The sequence below is a fragment of the Mus caroli genome, unplaced genomic scaffold (genome assembly GCF_978045245.1).
Source record: "Mus caroli unplaced genomic scaffold, Mus_caroli_1 scaffold_8, whole genome shotgun sequence".
NCBI classification, from domain to species: Eukaryota; Metazoa; Chordata; class Mammalia; order Rodentia; family Muridae; genus Mus; species Mus caroli.
Window position 1 is genome coordinate 97,388,160 of NW_028227263.1, and position 21,690 is coordinate 97,409,849.

General features: G+C 41.9%; 1 protein-coding gene across 3 annotated transcripts in view; it reads right to left on the reverse strand.

Moving 5' to 3' along the window:
- Prmt3 (protein arginine methyltransferase 3) overlaps nt 1-21,690 on the reverse strand; it is a 98,793-nt gene that overhangs the window by 75,560 nt on the left and 1,543 nt on the right. For 2 of the 3 annotated variants that reach the window (XM_029479452.2, XM_021168526.3), the window contains exons 3-8: nt 21,238-21,320; nt 20,452-20,501; nt 19,583-19,685; nt 15,404-15,563; nt 14,248-14,389; nt 9,982-10,047 (exon numbers count right to left, since the gene is read on the reverse strand). In XM_029479452.2, the coding sequence (XP_029335312.1) occupies nt 9,982-10,047; nt 14,248-14,389; nt 15,404-15,563; nt 19,583-19,685; nt 20,452-20,501; nt 21,238-21,320 (604 nt within the window). The remainder of the gene's footprint in view (nt 1-9,981; nt 10,048-14,247; nt 14,390-15,403; nt 15,564-19,582; nt 19,686-20,451; nt 20,502-21,237; nt 21,321-21,690) is intronic. The other variant, XM_029479453.2, reaches the window with a different exon arrangement.

The following is a 21,690-nucleotide window of genomic DNA, read 5'->3' on the forward strand; positions in this document are numbered from 1 at the left end:
GCTGGCTTCCATCCTAGCCAATAAAATGTAAGATCCAGGTTCAGAGAAAGACTCTGCCTCAGGGGAATGGGGGGTTGGGGAGTGAAGTTACAGGAAGATACTTGATGCCCTCTTCTGGCCTTGGGTCCTGTGCAAACAGGGACATAGGGCATAGATCTCTCTCTCTCTCTCTCTCTCTCTCTCTCTCTCTCTCTCTCTCTCTCACACACACACACACACACACACACACACACTCTCTTTATTTAATTCTCATTTTTCAAATGAGGACAGTAAACTCCAAAGAGTGATCCAAAGAGTGGAAGAAACGTCCAGGAACCTACAGCTGGTGAATCATACAAATGGCTTCTAACACAGGTCAATGTGCTTCCAGAGCCTCATTATACTCTCCATTGAACTTTAGTAGTTAATTACATCTAGCTGATAACTGAGTGGTCAGGCAGGCAAAACTTGACAGACTCGGAAGAAATGGTGAGAATAACAAAATAAATTGATGCTATTCTATAAAATGATAAGGTAAGTTGATTTCCTCATTTCTAACAAACAAACATACAAAGTGAACAAGCAAACCTTAACTGTAGATAGAAGCCAGCAGCATAAAGGCGGCACCTGACTGGGAATTTCTTCAATGGACTCCAAACAAATTAATTATGAGCATGAGAGGGGATGATTAAGTGTCACCCAAAGTTAAATTAATTGAGCTACCATATGGCCTCCACAGGAATTTTGATAACTGAAACAATATTAAGAAAGGAAATAAGATAGGGAGGGAGCAGGAAGGAAGGAAAAGACCATTTTTAATTACAGCCACCTTTAAAAAAAAAAAAAAACCATAAAAACTTTACTTGTCTGTTTGTGCAGGTGTGTGTGCCACAGCATGCATGTGGACCTTGTTTGGAACAACATCTCTTTGCTAGCCACTACTGTGTGCCTCAGGTGAGCTTCTCAGAGTCTCTTGGCTCTGCCTCACTTTTGCCAGAGGGGCTTGGGTTATAGACCTACAACTGTATCTCGCTTCATGTGGGTTCTAGAGATCCAAACTCACTCACACTCGCATGTATAACCACTAGGCCACTCCCTGATTCCATAACAATACAGTGCATAACAAGTAGTATGCACTGTAAAGTATGACACAGAAGCTAGTGTTGTAGCATGTAGTCTACTTAGCACATAAAAGAGGAAATAGTCGACAAGCCTCTTCCGGTCAGAAAAGCACCAGGGGAGCTAGGGCGCAGGGTCGGCTGACACTCGCCAGCTACCCACAACACCCGCCACAGGATGTTAAGACTTCTGGTGAGTGGAACACAGCTTCTGCTCCAATCCAATTGCGCGCGGGACCTGAGACTGCATTAGTTAGGGAAGCAGAAAACCGGCCTGAGTAGGACCACAGGCCTCTTCCGGCTGGACCAGCACCGGGGTACTGCCAGCTACCCACGACCCCCGCCACAGGATTTTGAGACTGCTGGTGAGTGGAACACAGCTTCTGCTCCAATCTTTAAACAGTGACAACGACAACAACTAACCCCAGAGATTACCAGATGGCGAAAGGTAAACGTAATAATCTTACTAACAGAAACCAAGACCACTCACCATCATCAGAACCCAGCACTCCCACTTCGCCCAGTCCAGGGCACCCCAACACACCGGAAAAGCTAGACACGGATATAAAAGCATATCTCCTGATGATGGTAGAGGACTTCAAGAAGGACTTTAATAACACACTTAAAGAAATACAAAGGAACACTGGTAAACAGGTAGAAGACAATAAAGAGGAAGCACAAAAATCCCTTAAAGAATTGCAGGAGAACACTGCTAAAGAGTTACAAATCCTTAAAGAAAAACAGGATAACATAATCAAACAGATGATCCTACCAAAAGGTAGAAGTCCTTAATGAAAAACAGGAAAACACATCCAAACAGATGATGGAAATGAACAAAACCATACTAGACCTAAAAAGGGAAGTAGACACAATAAAGAAAACCCAAAATGAGGCAACACTGGAGATAGAAACCCTAGGAAAGAAATCTGGAACCATAGATACGAGCATCAGCAACAGAATACAAGAGATGGAAGAGAGAATCTGAGGTGCAGAAGATTCCATAGAGAACATCGGCACAACAATCAAGGAAAATGTAAAATGCAAAAAGATCCTAACTCAAAACATCCAAGAAATACAGGACACAATGAGAAGACCAAACCTACGGATAATAGGAGTGGATGAGAATGAAGATTTTCAACTCAAAGGACCAGCAAACATCTTCAACAAAATTATAGAAGAAAACTTCCCAAATCTAAAGAAAGAGATGCCCATGAACATACAAGAAGCCTACAGAACTCCAAATAGACTGGACCAGAAAAGAAATACCTCCGAACACATAATAATCAGAACAACAAATGCTCTAAATAAAGATAGAATACTAAAAGCAGTAAGAGAAAAAGGCCAAGTAACATATAAAGACAAGCCTATCAGAATTACACCAGATTTTTCACCAGAGACTATGAGAGCCAGAAGATCCTGGACGGATGTTATACAGACACTAAAAGAACACAAATTCCAGCCCAGGCTACTATACCCAGCCAAACTCTCAATTAACATAGATGGAGAAACCAAAGTATTCCACGACAAAACCAAATTCACGAATTATCTCTCCACGAATCCAGCCCTTCAAAGGATAATAACAGAAAAAAACCAATACAAGGACAGGAACCACGCCCTAGAAACAACAAGAAGGTAATCCCTCAACAAACCTAAAAGAAGACAGCCACAAGAACAGAATGCCAACTTTAACAACAAAAATAACAGGAAACAACAATTACTTTTCCTTAATATCTCTTAATATCAATGGACTCAACTCCCCGATAAAAAGACATAGACTAACAAACTGGCTACACAAACAAGACCCAACATTTTGCTGCTTACAGGAAACTCATCTCAGAGAAAAAGATAGACACTACCTCAGAATGAAAGGCTGGAAAACAATTTTCCAAGCAAATGGTAGGAAGAAACAAGCTGGAGTAGCCATTCTAATATCTGATAAGATTGACTTCCAACCCAAAGTCATTAAAAAAGACAGGGAGGGACACTTCATACTCATCAAAGGTAAAATCCTCCAAGAGGAACTATCAATCCTGAATATCTATGCTCCAAATACAAAGGCAGCCACATTCATTAAAGAAACTTTAGTAAAGCTCAAAGCACACATTGCACCTCATACAATAATAGTGGGAGACTTCAACACACCACTTTCACCAATGGACAGATCATGGAAACAGAAACTAAACAGGGACACAGAGAAACTAAGAGAAATTATGAATCAAATGGATCTGGCAGATATCTACAGAACATTCTATCCTAAAACAAAAGGATATACCTTCTTCTCAGCACCTCATGTTACCTTCTCCAAAATTGACCACATAATTGGTCACAAAACAGGCCTCAACAGATACAAAAATATTGAAATTGTCCAATGCATCCTATCAGATCACCATGGACTAAGGCTGATCTTCAATAACAAAATAAATAATAGAAAGCCAACCTTCACGTGTAAACTGAACAACACTCTTCTCAATGATACCTTGGTCAAGGAAGGAATAAAGAAAGAAATTAAGGACTTTTTAGAGTTCAATGAAAATGAAGCCACAACATACCCAAACTTATGGGACGCAATGAAAGCATTTCTAAGAGGAAAACTCATAGCTCTGAGTGCCTCCAAAAGGAAACTAGAGAGAGCACACATTAGCAGCTTGACAACACACCTAAAAGCACTAGAACAAAAGGAAGCAAATTCACCCAAGAGGAGTACACTGCAGGAAATAATCAAACTCAGGGGTGAAATCAACCAAGTGGAAACAAGAAAAACTATTCAAAGAATCAACCAAACAAGGAGCTGGTTCTTTGAGAAAATCAACAAGATAGATAAACCCTTAGCCAGACTCACTAGAGGGCACAGGGAAAGCATCCTAATTAACAAAATCAGAAATGAAAAAGGAGACATAACAACAGATCCTGAAGACATCCAAAACACCATCAGATCCTTCTACCAAAGGCTATACTCAACAAAACTGGAGAACCTGGATGAAATGGAGAAGTTCCTAGACAGATACCAGGTACCAAAGTTGAATCAAGATCAGGTTAATGATCTAAACAGCCCTATATCCCCCAAAGAAATAGAAGCAGTCATTAATAGTCTCCCAACTAAAAAAAGCCCAGGACCAGATGGGTTTAGTGCAGAGTTCTATCAGACCTTCAAAGAAGATCTAATCCCAGTTCTTCACAAACTATTCCACAAAATAGAAACAGAAGGTACTCTACCCAACTCATTCTATGAAGCCACAATTACTCTGATACCTAAACCACAAAAAGACCCAACAAAGATAGAAAACTTCAGACCAATATCCCTTATGAATATTGATGCAAAAATCCTCAATAAAGTTCTTGCTAACCGAATCCAAGAACACATCAAAACAATCATCCATCCTGACCAAGTAGGTTTCATCCCAGGGATGCAGGGATGGTTCAATATACGGAAATCCATCAACATAATCCAGTATATAAACAAACTCAAAGACAAAAACCACATGGTCATCTCGTTAGATGCGGAAAAAGCATTTGACAAGATCCAACACCCATTCATGATAAAAGTCTTGGAAAGATCAGGAATTCAAGGCCCATACCTAAACATGATAAAAGCAATCTACAGCAAACCAGTAGCCAACATCAAAGTAAATGGTCAGAAGCTTGAAGCAATCCCTCTAAAATCAGGGACTAGACAAGGCTTTCCACTTTCTCCATACCTATTCAACATTGTACTTGAAGTCCTAGCCAGAGCAATTCGACAACAAAAGGAGATCAAAGGGATACAAATTGGAAAAGATGAAGTCAAAATATCACTCTTTGCAGATGATATGATAGTATATATAAGTGACCCTAAAAATTCCACCAGAGAACTCCTAAGCCTGATAAACAGCTTCGGTGAAGTAGCTGGATATAAAATTAACTCAAACAAATCAATGGCCTTTCTCTACACAAAGAATAAAAAGGCTGAGAAAGAAATTAGGGAAACAACACCCTTCTCAATAGTCACAAATAATATTAAATATCTTGGCGTGACTCTAACTAAGGAAGTGAAAGATCTGTATAATAAAAACTTCAAGTCTCTGAAGAAAGAAATTATAGAAGATCTCAGAAGATGGAAAGATCTCCCATGCTCATGGATTGGCAGGATCAACATTGTAAAAATGGCTATCTTGCCAAAAGCAATCTACAGATTCAATGCAATCCCCATCAAAATTCCAAATCAATTCTTCAACGAATTAGAAAGTGCAATCTGCAAATTCATCTGGAATAACAAAAAACCTAGGATAGCAAAAACTCTTCTCAAGGATAAAAGAACCTCTGGTGGAATCACTATGCCGGACCTAAAGCTCTACTACAGAGCAATTGTGATAAAAACTGCATGGTACTGGTATAGTGACAGACAAATAGACCAATGGAATAGAATTGAAGACCCAGAAATGAACCCACACACCTACGGTCACTTGATCTTCGACAAGGGAGCTAAAAACATCCAGTGGAAGAAAGACAGCATTTTCAACAAATGGTGCTGGCACAACTGGTTGTTAACATGTAGAAGAATGCGAATCGATCCATTCCTATCTCCTTGTACTAAGGTCAAGTCTAAGTGGATCAAGGAACTTCACATAAAACCAGAGACACTGAAACTTATAGAGGAGAAAGTGGGGAAAAGCCTTGAAGATATGGGCACAGGGGGAAAATTCCTGAATAGAACAGTAATGGCTTGTGCTGTAAGATCGAGAATTGACAAGTGGGACCTCATGAAACTACAAAGCTTCTGCAAGGCTAAAGACACCATCAATAAGACAAAAAAACCACCAACAGACTGGGAAAGGATCTTCACCTATCCTAAATCAGATAAGGGACTAATATCCAATATATATAAAGAACTCAAGAAGGTGGACTCCAGAAAGTCAAATAACCCCATTAAAAAATGGGGCTCAGAACTGAACAAAGAATTCTCACCTGAGGAATACCGAATGGCAGAGAAGCACCTGAAAAAATGTTCAACATCCTTAATCATCAGGGAAATGCAAATCAAAACAACCCTGAGATTCCACCTCACACCAGTCAGAATGGCTAAGATCAAAAATTCAGGTGACAGCAGATGCTGGTGAGGATGTGGAGAAAGAGGAACACTCCTCCATTGTTGGTGGGATTGCAAGCTTGTACAACCACTCTGGAAATCAGTCTGGCGGTTCCTCAGAAAATTGGACATAGTACTACCGGAGGATCCAGCAATACCTCTCCTGGGCATATATCCAGAAGATGTCCCAACCGGTAAAAAGGACACATGCTCCACTATGTTCATAGCAGCCCTATTTATAATAGCCAGAAGCTGGAAAGAACCCAGATGTCCCTCAACAGAGGAATGGATACAGAAATTATGGTACATTTACACAATGGAGTACTACTCAGCTATTCAAAAGAATGAATTTATGAAATTCCTAGCCAAATGGATGGACCTGGAGGGCATCATCTTGAGTGAAGTAACACAATCACAAAAGAACTCACACAATATGTATTCACTGATAAGTGGATATTAGCCCAAAACTTAGGATACCCAAGATATAAGATACAATTTGCTAAACGCATGAAACTCAAGAAGAATGAAGACCAAAGTGTGGACACTGTGCACCTTCTTAGAATTGGGAACAAAACACCCAGGGAAGGAGTTACAGAGACAAAGTTCGTAGCTGTGATGAAAGGATGGACCATTTAGAGACTGCCGTATCCAGGGATCCATCCCATAATCAGCTTCTAAACGCTGACACCATTGCATACACTAGCAAGATTTTGCTGAAAGGATCCAAATATAGCTGTCTCTTGTGAGACGATGCCGGGGCCTAGCAAACACAGGAGTGGATGTTCACAGTCAGCTATTGGATGTATCACAGGGCTCCCAATGGAGAAGCTAGAGAAAGTACCCAAGGAGCTAAAGGGATCTGCAACCCTATTGTTGGAACAACATGATGTACTAACCAGAACCCCGGAGCTCTTGTCTCTAGCTGCATATGTATCGAAAGATGACCTAGTCGGCCATCAATGGAAAGAGAGGCCCATTGGACTTGCAAACTTTATATTCCCCAATATAGGGGAATGCCAGGGCCAAAAGAATGGGAATGGGTGGGTAGGGAAGTGGGGGGCGCTATGGGGGACTTTTGGGATAGCATTGGAAATGTAATTGAGGAAAATATGTAATAAAAATATTAAAAATTAAAAAAAAAGAGGAAATAGTCATAAAACACAGAAAAAAATTGCACAATTTCATGGACTTTGAAAACAATGACCCATAAATAGTTACACATTGCAACCACCACATATGTATGTCGATGGGTAACAAGTCCACCCTAACTACCTCTCCACACTGCTGCTCAGTATGACCCACAAGACTTGCAAGCACTAGACTAGAACACAAAGCCTGGCGTTTTTCAGTTCTGTGTTTTGAAGACATCAATTAGCCTCCCTGTTTAAAGTAAACGTAAAACAAATCACAGGTAGAGCAGACAGCCCTTAGTTCCATGTGTTACACAATGACCTATGCATTATCAAGTACACTTAAATGCATGGCTCTGCATCTTCTACAGCCACAGCCACAGTGCAAGGAGACGGAACCTGCAGACTAAATTCTCAGTTACAAAAAAGTATGCCCTTGACTATGCTTTACGACACTGAATATTTTAATTACAGTGCCTTTTGAGAAACCACCAATGTCAAGCAAAATCCATCACATTGGTAAAGTTAATGGCTACCACCTCAGGTAAGCAGCAAGGAGGTGCTCACACTAGCACTCACAGTAGCCTGCCATCCTTACCTAGGTAGGCTCTCTCAGTGACAGGTATAGAATGCCATAAACTGACTTCACACAGTTTGCCATGGTTTGTTGATAATGCAAACACAATATGTTTGATTGTGTATGTAGATGAGCACTCGTGTGCATATGAACATGTGTGTGTGCTCAGATGTGCATTTATGTTTATGTACATTTGTACACACAGTTCAGAGATTGAGCTGGTTGTCTTACTCCCACTCTCCACCACTGAGCACAGAGCCCCATGATTCAGTTTGTCTAACTAGCCAACTTACAATAGGGAACCCACTGTGCCTGGATGTACCTAGATCACAGGTGGGCTGCCATGTGGATGCTGGGAATGTAAACCCCAGTGCCCCCCATCTTTCTGTGGTAAGTGCTTTATCATTGAGCCATCTCCCATCCCATACACATACACAAAACACAGCCCTGCAACAAAGAAACTAGAAGCAAAAGTTGCTGGGAACAGGTCCACCAACTTAGTAAGAACCCTTCCTAGTTACAAATACTTTGGTAACTAGTATTTGATCCTTTTTGGGATTTTCTTACTTACTATAAGAAACAGTGAGCCGGGTGTGGTGGCGCACGCCTTTAATCCCAGCACTCGGGAGGCAGAGGCAGGCGGATTTCTGAGTTCGAGGCCAGCCTGGTCTACAAAGTGAGCTCCAGGACAGCCAGAGCTATAAAGAGAAACCCTGTCTCGAAAAACCAAAAAAAAAAACCAAACAAACAAACAAACAAAAAAAAAACAGTGTAGAACAGAGTGCACTAAGAGAAAAACTGCTAGCTCCCCTCTTCAGTCTCTATGGCATTCAACAAAGAAATGAGAAGATGCCTCAAAGACATGGGTGCTCAGACATCAGCAACGTCATTCAGCAAGGATCCAAACACTCAGTCTACAGGTGAGCCACAAAAGGGGCTCTCACAGTGAAGGTCTCCATTCTCTGCTCCTCCAAGACAGAATGCCCAGTAAATATCTTAGAGGAGATTAAGCTGTAGTGAACTAGAAACATCTACGTGCTCTCAGTGCACAGTCGTGAAGGAAGAACAATTCTAGGCAAAGAATTCAGATGGCAGAACTCATAACTAAATTAGTGGGTTAATATCTAATAAAGAAAAATAAAAACATCACACTTTGAGCAAGCACAGCAATATAGAAAGGGAGGGAAAGGGCAGAGGTGGAGAAGAAAATGTGAAAACGTGAGGAAGGACTAGTCCACAAACACACAGCATAAGTACACACACAAAGAAACATACACACTCAGATGTGCACAAGCTCAGGTGAGCATACAGAGAAAGCAAGAAAGATCCACACAAACACACAAAGCATATGAGCATCTTCTCAAAGGTGCCTGCCACCAAGCTTGGGCCTGATCCCTGGGAACCATGCAATGGAAGGAGAACAGACTGTCGCAATTTGTCCCTGCACTCCACCCATGCTCCATGTCACACACATGTGTGTTCACCCACACACAAACAGGACTGGTGACGTGGCTCAGTAGACAAAGGCACTTGCTGCCAAGTCTGACAACCTGGAATCCATATGATAAAGACAGAACCATCCTTAGACCAGCACAGATACTCTGTGGTATGCATATGCCCACCCTACCATACACAATAAACAAATTTAAAGGAAGAAAGAAAAAAAGAATAAATAAGTAAAATGTAAAACAATTTTAAATAAATTAGACAGTATTAAAACAGAAAACAAGATGTCCCATAAAGAGACACATCCACAAGGGACTTAAAAGTACAGAAAAAAATCTAGCTTTTATATTTTACTCTAGCCAACATTATGCATTTTAACTATTCAACACAGAATAATAATTAAAAGTATGCTTTACCATGGTGTTTGTCTGATACATTCCTAACACACAATCAGAGTAAGTCAAACACTATAGTTTAAACTAATTGGATAGGCAACAGCTCCATTCCTGTAATGAATGACTTTCAGCTTTATAAAAGACGCCCTTTATAAAAGACCCCATTAGCATCTAGGTTATCAGAATGAAGCACCACACAGCAGTTCATCTAAGGCTCCCGGGAATCAAAACCTGAGTCAATTGTCCAGGGACAACTCAATGACCATTCACTCACCTTATCTTTGAAGATGTGTGGATTTTGGTATATGAAATCTCTGTAACTTTCTGTGCGTACTTTGTCCTAGGATAGAGAGAGCAAAACACCGTATTTACAGGGACAGTTTGAGCAAATGACTTCTTCTATTAACTTACCCCACTGCATTACACACTGCTAGCTTCCACAGCTATATTCTGCCTGGAAATCTGAGCTACTTACTTTTTTCCTTCAAATAGAAAGCAATAAAGAACATAAATAGCAACAACACAAAAACCTTTTTATTTAAAAGTATCTGTGAAAGATGGTCCTGTTGGACATCAGTGGGAGGAGCGGCCCTCGGGCCTGAGGGTGTTCCATGCCCCTGTGTAGGGGAATGCCAGGTCAGGAAGATGAGAGTGAGTAGGTGGGTGGGTGGGGAGCACCCTTATAGAGGCAAGGGGAGGGGGTGAAATGGGGGCTTCCGAAGGGGAGACCTGGAAAGGGGAAAACATTTGAAATGTAAATAAAGAAAATATCCAAGAAAAAAATATTGCTATAGAGAAAAAAAAAATCTGTGAATCAGATCTAGCCATTAGTCTGAAATGTGTGTGTCTTTTCTTTCCACACTGGTCACCAATAGACTCAAGAGATGATAAACGCTAAGTAAAGGTGCCCTTTAAGCAGAGCCTGGCTCCCTGCACTGAAGCTATAAGAAAATAAGGAACAGAAAAAAATAAAACAGATAAAAGAAAAGGTGAAGCGCACAGGGATCATGAGTCCGCACCAAGGAAGCTCTTCTAAGAAAGTCACACCATTTACCGTATTGTTTGTTTCTAGAAATGTCTGCACTTGGAAACAATGCCTCGCAGCATTCAGGTCTAGAAGGAAATCCTGTGAGCCCCACAGCAGACATTACCAGATTCCATGCTCTGGAGTCTCTCATGAACTGTGAGCATGCAGGCCCGCAGCATCCTCACATTCCTGCTGGCTGGTGACCAAGATGCACCCTTAAGTCAGACATGCACAGCCTGCAGATTAGGTGGGGGAGGGCTGGCTCTGCAGCCAGTAAGGAAAACTGCATACGGTAAAAACATGTGCCACCAAGGGAGACATTCTAGCTTTGGTTTTCACATAAAAGATAAAATAGTTGTCTCTCTGTTACCTGTGGGCCTCACTTTTATGGATCCAGCCAAATGAGGCTGGAGAGTACCTCAGACGAATAACTGCATCTGTCCTGAGCCTGTGTGACCTTGTTACCTTTCCCTGAATAATGTATGCCACAGTGACCTGTCTTCTCATTTCCCTATAAAATAAACAGGAAACTTACGCCAACAAAAACAATTCCTCCAAGATCCCTCTAAGGTCTCCTCTTTCAAAATTCACTTCATCTGTTTTTTGTTTTTGTTTTTGTTTTGTTTTGTTTTGTTTGGCCAGGGATAGGGATGGGGATGGCGGGTGGTTACTAAATCCAATCTCCAATTAGTACTGGGAAAGGGGCAAATTAGGGGGAAAAGGGGGGAAAGGTGGTAGGTAGGATTATGTTTACATTGTATACATATACAAAATTCTCAAAAATAAAGAAAGATTATACATCAAATGCCCCTTTAAGTGAACACCATTTTGTACATTTTCTGCTGCAACAAGAGAACTCAAGAGTGGGCATGAGTCATAGGTGCATCAGCTCAGGATGCTCTCACCACCCACCTGTCCACCCTCCAACTCAATCAACCGCATTCCAACTGCAGTCCTAAGAGCAAGCAACGCTACCTGGCTGAGCTACTCTCTTCCCGGTGGTCTCTCATCACATACATCTGTGTCTAGCAGAGACTGGGCTGAACAACTGACACTTTGCTAGAAAAAACCCACAATCATGAACAGGAAAACTACTAAAGAAATTGCCTTAAAAACCGCTTCTAAGCCAGGGTGGCAGCGCATGCCTGAGATCCTATGAGCCACTGCAGCGGAGGCTGAAAGAACATGAGTTCAAGGTCATCCCTGGCTACATAGAGAGTGTGAGGTCACCCTATGCTACAGGAGAACCTGTCTCAAAATAAACAAAACAACAAGAAAGGTAATCCTCAAAACAACAAAGTTCCAAAGATTTACTCTAACAAAAAACTAACATGAATATACAGAATAAAGCCAGGCAGCGGTGGCACATGCCTTTAATCCCAGCACTTGGGAAGCAGAAGCAGGCGGATTTCTGAGTTTGAGGCCTACTTGGTCTACAGAGTGAGTTCCAGAACAGCCAGGGCTACACAGAGAAACTCTGTCTCAAGAAAAAAAAAAAGAAAAGGAGAGAAAAGAAAGAAAATACAGAATAAACCTTGGAAGACATCTTACATATCATTCAGACACAAAGTAACAAATCAGAGCTCTGATACATAGGAGTTCATGTGGATCTGAGAGGAGAATCTCTGCTCTATCCCTCAAAACTGAAGCATTGTGGGCAAGTCTCGGGCAGAAGAGCTACACACTACAATTTTACATCCACACATAACTCCTCAAGGTGCATCAGCCTAAGAAAGGGAACAAAAGCCAAGTCAGCTGCAGGTACAAGGAGACAACACCCACACCCACACTTCACATATCCAACAACACGATGACCAGCACTACTGCACTCCCGGGACAGCGACTGCCACAGTACACAGGCAGCTGGGGCACAGCTGGGATCTGCATTGCAGCCAACAATAACCCTGCTTCAGAGGCCCAAAGTAGCAAGGGCTAGCTAAAGTCCATATAACCCACACCCCTTATCAACTGTGTCTTTGAATTTTAAATAATTACGTTCATCCAAACTCTAGAAATAAGATTACAGTTATCTAATTGTTTGCAACTAAACAAGAAAAACTGCCAACCAGTCTATAAAAAGCCTTACACTCAAGATTTCCTAGTCTTAAATTACTTGTCAGAATCAAGTAGGTTTTCTGTAGTAAGATACCACTGAACAGTTTATTTGTGCTAAGAGCTGCTCTGGTGAAAAACAGGAAACAGCCTGCTCCAAGGCATGCCTACTTCCCAACTTAGCCAATATCAAATCTATCAAATGTCTCCAAGAGCAATCCTATACCACAGGAAGGGAAACGGAGGCAGAGATAATTAATGGCAGTGTCTAAGTGATTTTCTAAAGGGAAAGATGACCCTGCAACCCTTTAGCTGGAGTCTCCATGTACATCCAAGGCTCTCACACTGGTCACACACACACAGTCTCTAGTTGCTGACAAACATTCGAACGAGTCATGTTATGCACACTAGTCTTCCCTGATCACATTACTATCCACAGCGACTGTAAAAGACTACACAAGATCTACACCAAAGATACAAAAGAGCATGCAGCACTAAGTTGACAGAGATTTAAACCACCAACTGGGCTTAGATGAACTCTCCTTTACCACAAATAGGAAGTGTGCCCATTTGCTACACAAATTCCCTCTTTATTGTCTGTAATGCTATGCCATCACCACCCAGGTGACAGCAGCTGTGATACAGCATTAATAATGGCATGACACTGCTTTCAAGTCCTTGGACTTCCTTTACATAGAATAATCTTTGGAGGGAGGAGTCAGGAAAGGATTTTTATTGATCAATTTTAAGGAAAGAGAAGGTAGCATCTAACATCCTAGAGATAAACATTTAAGAATTTTAATAAATTTTACAATCCAACATTTATTTTATCTTACTCTTACTATTGTGATCTGTAATATCTGATAAAATGTACAGTCAGTAGGTAAAGTTAGGAACTACTTCTATCTCATATGGACATGACCACTATGACTATTAAAACTGAACAGATTCAAGTATCAGGTCTGACCACATTTGGAAACATTTCTATATTATCAGTGATTTTGTGGGTTTTAAGTCATGACACAAATCCTGTGAGAACTGTTTTAAATTAAACTTTGTAAGATTACTACTTGTGCAAACCAAGTCAGCATTGCTATTTTAAAAACCAAAATAGTTTCTTTTCCATTAAAGAAACTAGGCCTGTCATTTAATCACTACTTAACACGGTAGATGTTCCAGGGAAGACCAGAGCCATCAAGCAGTTGTTTTTTCCAGTGCTCAATTTCAAGGAAAAAGTGGCTTGATAAGACAGATGAATACTAAAGTAAATAGAATTTACAGGCCCTTGACACCTCAGTAATCTTCTCATCTTGGGAGCGTGGGAGCGTACGTGTACACGTACACACACACACACACACATACACACACACACACCTCTAGACTATTAAGAAAAAGCCTGTTCTGTTCTGTTCTGTAGGGTTCTCCCTTTGGCAGATTTGATGTGTAAGTGCTCTGTCCAACCTTTAGCATTTCTTCATGTATCCCATAATGCCCATAGGAGCTGAAGTAGACGCCATCCTCATCCTCCTGCAGGTCTGCAATGGTCGTCGTGGAGGAGCAGGTTCTGACATCTACGTTCATCACAAAGTCCTGAGCAAATTGTCTGTAATCAATTTGAAATACACTCTTGAGACAGATTTATTGGGTCATGAGAAAAGGCAAGGCTGGAGGGGGAGGAAGAGAAGGGGGAGAAGGGCAGTGTGCCCAGCATCTTAAATCCTTCTCTCTAGCTGATGCGCCCCACAGCGCCCCCTGCTGGATCTGAAGCAATTCACTACTTATTCAAATGTATTTTTCCTACTGTTCTAAACATCCTTTTTAGCATCTAAATCAATGGAGCCCATTTCAACTTTGAATGTTCTTGAAATGGGTTATATGGGGAGAAAGAAGTCCCTATCCACTCAAGTGCTCACACCCAGGTGGTGGAATACTAGTGATCTACAAGGTACGCAAGAGGAAGGAAGCCGAGTTAAGAACTAGGAACTTGGAGGGACTCTGCTCTCCCTGGCCGCAGACATTCCAGCCAGCCACCACACAGGAACTCGGGTCCTGTGAAGCAGCTTACACATCCAGCAGGCAGACACTGGGAGGAACACATGCTATGGCTACACATGTGAAGGTCTGCGGCCACCTCCACACTAACATCTAACCTAACAAGTTCCCCAGGAAATGAGGGACTCCAAGAGAATACCTGTCAGTGGGGGGAAAAAAACCTGTCCCCGTCTATCTGGTTCTTTGTTAAATTCTACACTATTGTCACATTTTGTTTTTTAAAAAACATTTCAATGTTGTATTTTTCTAAAACCTAAAAAAAATAATAATCCTTCCATTTCTGAAAAACTAGGACAATTAAAGTGGAGAAACCAACTAGAAATAAGAAAACTGAAAGGCAGGAAATATCTTTAGAAGGACATGAGAACAGCCACATGTGCAAAGCAATAATGAAGTTTCTACATGTATATAAAAATGCAGTTCTACGGTACAGCATGAAATGTTGCATGTCTTTAATACTCCTAGAGGAGGAATCCACACTGAGTGTCTAACATCCCGGTGTCCTTACCAGGAACTATCTATCCTGAACCACCTACAGCAGGGTTTGGTTGGACAAAGGACTCACTTCATCTTCTGCAGATCCTCACGTGCCCGAGCCAAGGCAGCCTCAGCAGACAGCGCCCGTGCTTCCATGTGCTTCAACTTCTCAACAACAGATGCGCTTTCACTGAGTCCATTGGGGTATGAGAATGGAGTAGACACAGGCTCATAAAGATCTTCTACGTCTAAAGGGTGAACAAACATCATTATCAGGCCTCGTCACAGCAACACAGCGGGGACAAACAGGTTGGAAAGAAACAGGCCTAAGTGCCTACCATGGTCAAGTGAGAAACTTATTAAAAGCACTTTTTGCATGCTTGCTCTCCAGGTCCTTTGATTTGATCTCATGGAGTATGCTTTTGCTTAGCTGGCTAAACCGAGCATATGTATGCATGCATACACTGAACCAAACAAGAAGGAAGTCTAGTGTTTACCATAAGCTTTCAAGTGTGCACACAGTACATCACATCTCATGCTCAAAACAACCTGAGGTGCAATTAGTTATTCCTATTTCAGACACAGGGAAAGTAAATTTCAAAAAAGCTAAATGACCAATTCAAAGTGACACTCACAGGTTATCTTGCTGGGTGCATCAAGAATGAGCATGGAGGGCAGTATGTGAAGGGGTAAAAGTAAAAAACAAAATCTTACTTAGATGTGATGTGCATATAAAACATCTTACAGGGTGTGGGCCTGTGGCAGAAGATCCAGCAGCAGGGAGAACCAGCAGGGCTTAAGACCCCACAGCCGTGCCCTGCTAGGACACCATGATGATGTGTGTGGTACATATTGCCACCAAGGGCCACACAGATGTCTACTGTCTGTGCTGCAGCCTGAAGATCCGTAGGCCATGACACCACTGGGGGCATACTGATGTGAGCAGGCTGCGCTGCCACCCAAGGCCATGGTGACATCCAGTTCCTTGCTGCCAAAAAGGGCCATGTCTGGGTCTGAAGCCCTACTGCTGCTGGGAACTATCCAAGTTAGCTCCAGAGGCCATGCAGGTGTCTGAGTCTGTCGGGCAGCCTGAGCCATGTTGATGTCATCAGCAGGCCATGCTGCCACTGGGGCCACACTGATCTTAGTGGCCTGAGCCTGATTCCATGGTGATGTCCAGGGCTCAGGAAGCCTCCAAGGGCCTTGTCTGGGACCATGGTCCTACTGAGCGGGAGTGGTGGAGTGTGTTCATGGTCTGTGCTATTGCCAGTAACCATGTAGATGCCCATGATCCATTCTCCCACTGACTGTGAAGAGCAGGAGGCTACTGTCTACTTTTGCTGTGATACTGATGACTACAAACACCAGTTGAAAGGGAGGGACATGGAAGGCTTGTATGACAACCCCTACCCGCCCCTGCATCCCCACTGACTCCAAGCTAGCCATTTAAAATAAAGTAACAGGCAAAAAAAAAAAAAAAAGGAACCCACCAAAGAAAACTCTTAAAAAGCTCTCCACAACGGAAGGCTTCTGGGGAGGTGGGAGGGGAACAACTCAGTTCAATTTAAGGATCAGAGTACAGAGAGTTTGACCATGCGTATACAGCTAACACAAAGTGGACGTGGGTTTGGTTGTTGTTGTTGATCCTTATTTTTATTTTTTTACTTCTTTTTTGGGGAGGGGGAGATCACAAGTGTGGGACCGACATGGAAGGATGGGGAAGGGATCTGATACATTATGTGAAACTCCCAGAGAATCAATAAAAATGTTGCAGGGGTGGGGATGGGGCAAAAAAACCCAAGCAAACAACAGCAAAAACACAGACCTGACAGAGACAGAGAGAATTGTGTTGCTAGGGCTGTAAGCTTTCACTTCAGACCAGAACATTCAGAACATTTCACCAACCACATGACTACAGGTAATGCCTTGGTGTTTATGTGAAATGTGCCATCACAGCAGTGATGTGTTCTCATCACACATAAAAATGGTGGGTAAATTGTTGGATGCTAATTTGCTTGACTGCAAACAGCCATTTCGAAATGTCTTTGTTCACAGGATCACAACCCTGCACACCAGAAGGTCACATTCAATCACACCTTCATCAAATAAGGAAGACAAGCCATTCCTTAAGGAGAGGGTACAGATAAGGATTTCTATATATCCAATGCCTTCCCATCCTAAGCAATACACTAATATTTTATTACTTGTCCTATGATACAGCCAAAATCTTAGGATAAAAAAATAATCTCGATTTTTAAAATTTCCTCATTAAATTGTAGCATAGAAATAACTGCAAACTGAACACAGGGATGCCTGATCTCTTTAGAGGAGTATAGTGTTCCAAGTGTGGCTGCCCACAATTTACTCAACCACTCTCTTCTGAGAGGGTACTTAGCTTCTTTCCATATTTCACAGTAAGCTACAATGGTATAATAAATTACTCTGGAAACAGTGAGTTTTAAGATATCCCAGAATCAGGAGATTTCATTAACTTTAAGATAACCTAAAGCAACAAACACTGCTGATACTGCTTCCTCCTCTGTGCAGCACTGGGGACAGTACCCACCCCATTCAGGTTCTGTAGTGATATGTATGGAGACACTCCAGGGCTGGGACACAACAGCTAAGCTAACCCATATACACTGTTCCTCTGGGAGACTAGAGCCCAAGCTGAAGCCAATACACACACTGCAAAGTTACTGACCTCCACTCACACCCAGAGAACAGTCATCTCATGTGTTTCAACACTCAGTCCCCAGCTGGTGTACTGTTCAGAAAGTTGTAGAACCTTTAGAAAGTAGAACCCACTCCAGGAAGTGGGAGATGAAAATAAGCTTTTAAGTTTTATTTATTTGTATTTACGTCTGTGTCAGCTAGTCTGTCCACCACATACACACACAGAGGCCAGAAGAGCCATCACAGCCCTTGGAACCGGAGTTACAATCTGGATGCTGGGAACAGAACTGGCAGTGTGTGTTCTTAACCTCTGTGCCACCTCCTATCCTCTCTACCCTTTCTTATGTAGATCCAATGTAATCAGCTGCTTATGCAATGCCTTCTCTGCCAGTATGGAGTGATCCTCTCAAATGGTCAGCCAGAATAAGTCTTTCCTCTCTTCACTGTGGGTATCCACTCACAGCAACCACAAAACTAATGCAAGTCCTTACTTTGTACTTTGTTTCCAAATTCAAGCTATTTGGCAAGCTTGGTTTTACTTCTGCTAAAATAAAAATCAGTCATAATTTAACATTATTATGCATCACCATTCAGTGATGTTAATCTTATAAACTGCAAGGGAAAGAGAAGCAGTAGGCAGTAGCAGCCCCTGGAAGGTGTGGTCTTACTGCACAAAGCACTGGATTCTGACAATCATTCCACAGAGTTCACAGGGATGCCTGTTCTCTTTAGAAGAGCATACATCCAGATCCCAAGTGTGGATGCCCACAATTTACTCAACCACTCTCTTCTGAGAGGGTACTCAGTTGCTTCTTTCCATATTTCACAGTAAGCTACAATGGTATAATAAATTACTCTGTGTACACTGTTTGGAATCAGAGGGTCAATCTATAACCTGATGATGGACATCAAGAATGCACCTTTGCTGAGGCTGGGAGTACTTCAGGGTCAAACCTAGAATTAGTTCGTAGCAGGCAAGCTCTCATCAGCTCAGTACATACCCAGACCTGTGATTCATCTCTGTGAAAACTGACAGCCTGCTGAGGTCTTTAGAGATGAAGCCCTTATCCACAGAGGACAGATCTACAGTGGATGCCTAAAACTGAATCCACTATGAACCATGTTTTCCATCATAAAGTTTAATCAACATCCATCATAAAATGTAATCAATAAACTGAATACAGAAAAAGACTATCAATTAACAACAAATTATTAACAAGATGCTAGAGGAAAATGTATATGAAGGAGATGCTCAAAGAGACTGTTCTCCTTGAACGTGAGCACTGTGGGGCTGCAATAGTCAATCCTGTAACTGCAACAAAAGGGTGAGTAGACAGTGCAGACACACTGGAAAAGCCAGGAAGCACAGCCAGAAGAAACGGACTGGCGCAATGCTTCCTCACTCCTCCAGAACAGCGGCCAACTTAAAGCTTACAAACTGCTTATTTTCAGAATCATCTACTCTTTTATCAACCACATGAAAATGGAAAGCAAATCACTGCTTGAGTGACTAAGGTCCATTTTCTTTGCTTCATTTGGTGTAACAAATGGCCTGAGGCTAGCTAAAGCAAATAGAGAAGGTTTGTCTTACCAAACTGAAGCAAAAGATCATCTTCCAACACTGGCTTCAGGTACTCATCTTTGTCCCAAGGCACAGGGTTATATATGGAATTCATATATTCAACCGTAGGATTCTGGGCATGAAGATAAAGCACACTGTATTCATTGTTTGCAATGACAAAGCTCCCAAAAAAGGAGTGAGGAACTTAAGCAAAACAGAACTCAAATCTGCACAAAATGGTTGCACCTGTGTTTACCCGGCATTCTAAATGGCTACAGGGCATTCTTATACTCTCTGATGCTGGGAGAGTGACACCAGCTCAAACATTCATTTCAAAAGGACAAAGAACAAAACATTTGGAAAAAAATAAACAATGTAGGATGGAGAAATGGCTGGGGGCCTAAGAGCATTGGCTATCCTTACAGAACAGCTGGGTTCAATTCCTAGCACCCACATGGGGGCTCACAACCAACCATCTTTAACCCAAGGTCCACAGGATCCTGACAGCCTCTTTTGGCTTCTGCAGGCACCAGGCATTCAGGCAAAACACTCATATACATAAAATAAGCTAGAGATTTAAAAGAGAATAAACTGTGAACATTCTTAAAAGCTCAAAGTTCCTGAATCAGACTAGAAATGATTTGATTTTACTGATAGTTTCCCTTTTACCTAATATTGCTTTCTGCATAGTACTGATCAGTTTAGTTAAACATGACAGGACTAAGCAGAGGGGACATGTCCACCTGGAGCGTCACACAGCACTCTTTCCTCAGGCCCACAATTCCCACAATATGAAAAATGCCAAATTTGAAACAACAGCTCAAAACTTACTAAAAAATCAGCACAGTCTCTATGAACTCTAAAAATTTCTAAATAGAATTATTAGATTTCCAACTTACCTTAAGTCTAATAAAATTTATTAGTTTAATGTATCCATAAAATTCAAGTCCTAAATGGGAGAAAAGATAACTCATTGATTTTAATACAATGTATTTGTTTTAACTCATCTGTAAATGTTCCTCCAATGATATATTTCTGACCTCTAAAGTATCACTTATTATTTGGAATTTTGCATTAAGAATTAGGAACTGCAATTTTGATACTTTTAAATATTTAATCTAAGAATTTAGCCACAGGTAACAAGTTTTGAAGTATTTTGCATTTCATTAAAGAATTTATTATTATCATGCATGTGGGGGGTACGCTATATGGGGGAGGGAGAGTGTGATGTGTATATGTAAGTGTGCTACCCTGCACAAGTGGGGGTCAAAGAATACTGGCTGTCTTCTTCCACCTCTGTGTGAGTTCTGGGATACAAACTCAGATTGTCAGAACTGTGGCAAAATGGGTGAGAGTGCTTACACAGAAGGCATAAGGCCATGATTGCGATTCTCAGCACCACATAAAACACCAGGCAGAGGTGGCAGCCTTTTGTACTGTTAATGCTTGGGAAGCAGAAGCCAGGGATCATTCAAGAAAGCTGGCTAGCTAGAGCAGCTGAGCCAGGGAGCGCTAGGTTCAAGTGAGAGACGCTGCCTCAATGCATAAAGTGGAGCACAACTGAGGAAGACAGCTGACATCAGCTGGAGGGAACTACACACAAAGGAAAGAAAGGGTCTGGAAAATTACAAAATGTGAATCTAAACTTCACAAGCAAACCTGTCTTTATGCTAAGAGATACTCACCATGTTTATGGACCATACTATCAATATTAAATTGATGCTCCAACTTACAGTGTGAAAACGTTTCCTCAGCAGAGGCGAACAACCTGAAGAGACAAGCAATAGAGTCTTCTGGAACAGTCTCAGAGGAGGTCAAAATACTGAATGTTAGCACTTCCTCCAGGCTCCACCCAACAGTTACCTAGCAACAGCCTTTCCCCTCCGTTCCTCTCCTCACCTTCCCTCTTTCTTCATTTACTCTCTCCCTCTCTCTCTTCCCTTGTGACCCTGGCTGGCCTTTCCTCCTCTTCCTCTCTCTTTCTGTCCTTCTCTGCCCCCTTTCTCTGCCTCTACCCCTGTCCCCAGGGTCCCTAAGCCTGTCCTTTGGCAGATTCCTCAGGGGGACTCCTCAGCATGTCCCACAGAGGTGCTCCCTCCCTCTGGCATTACACCACAACTGTTTTATAAAACAACACT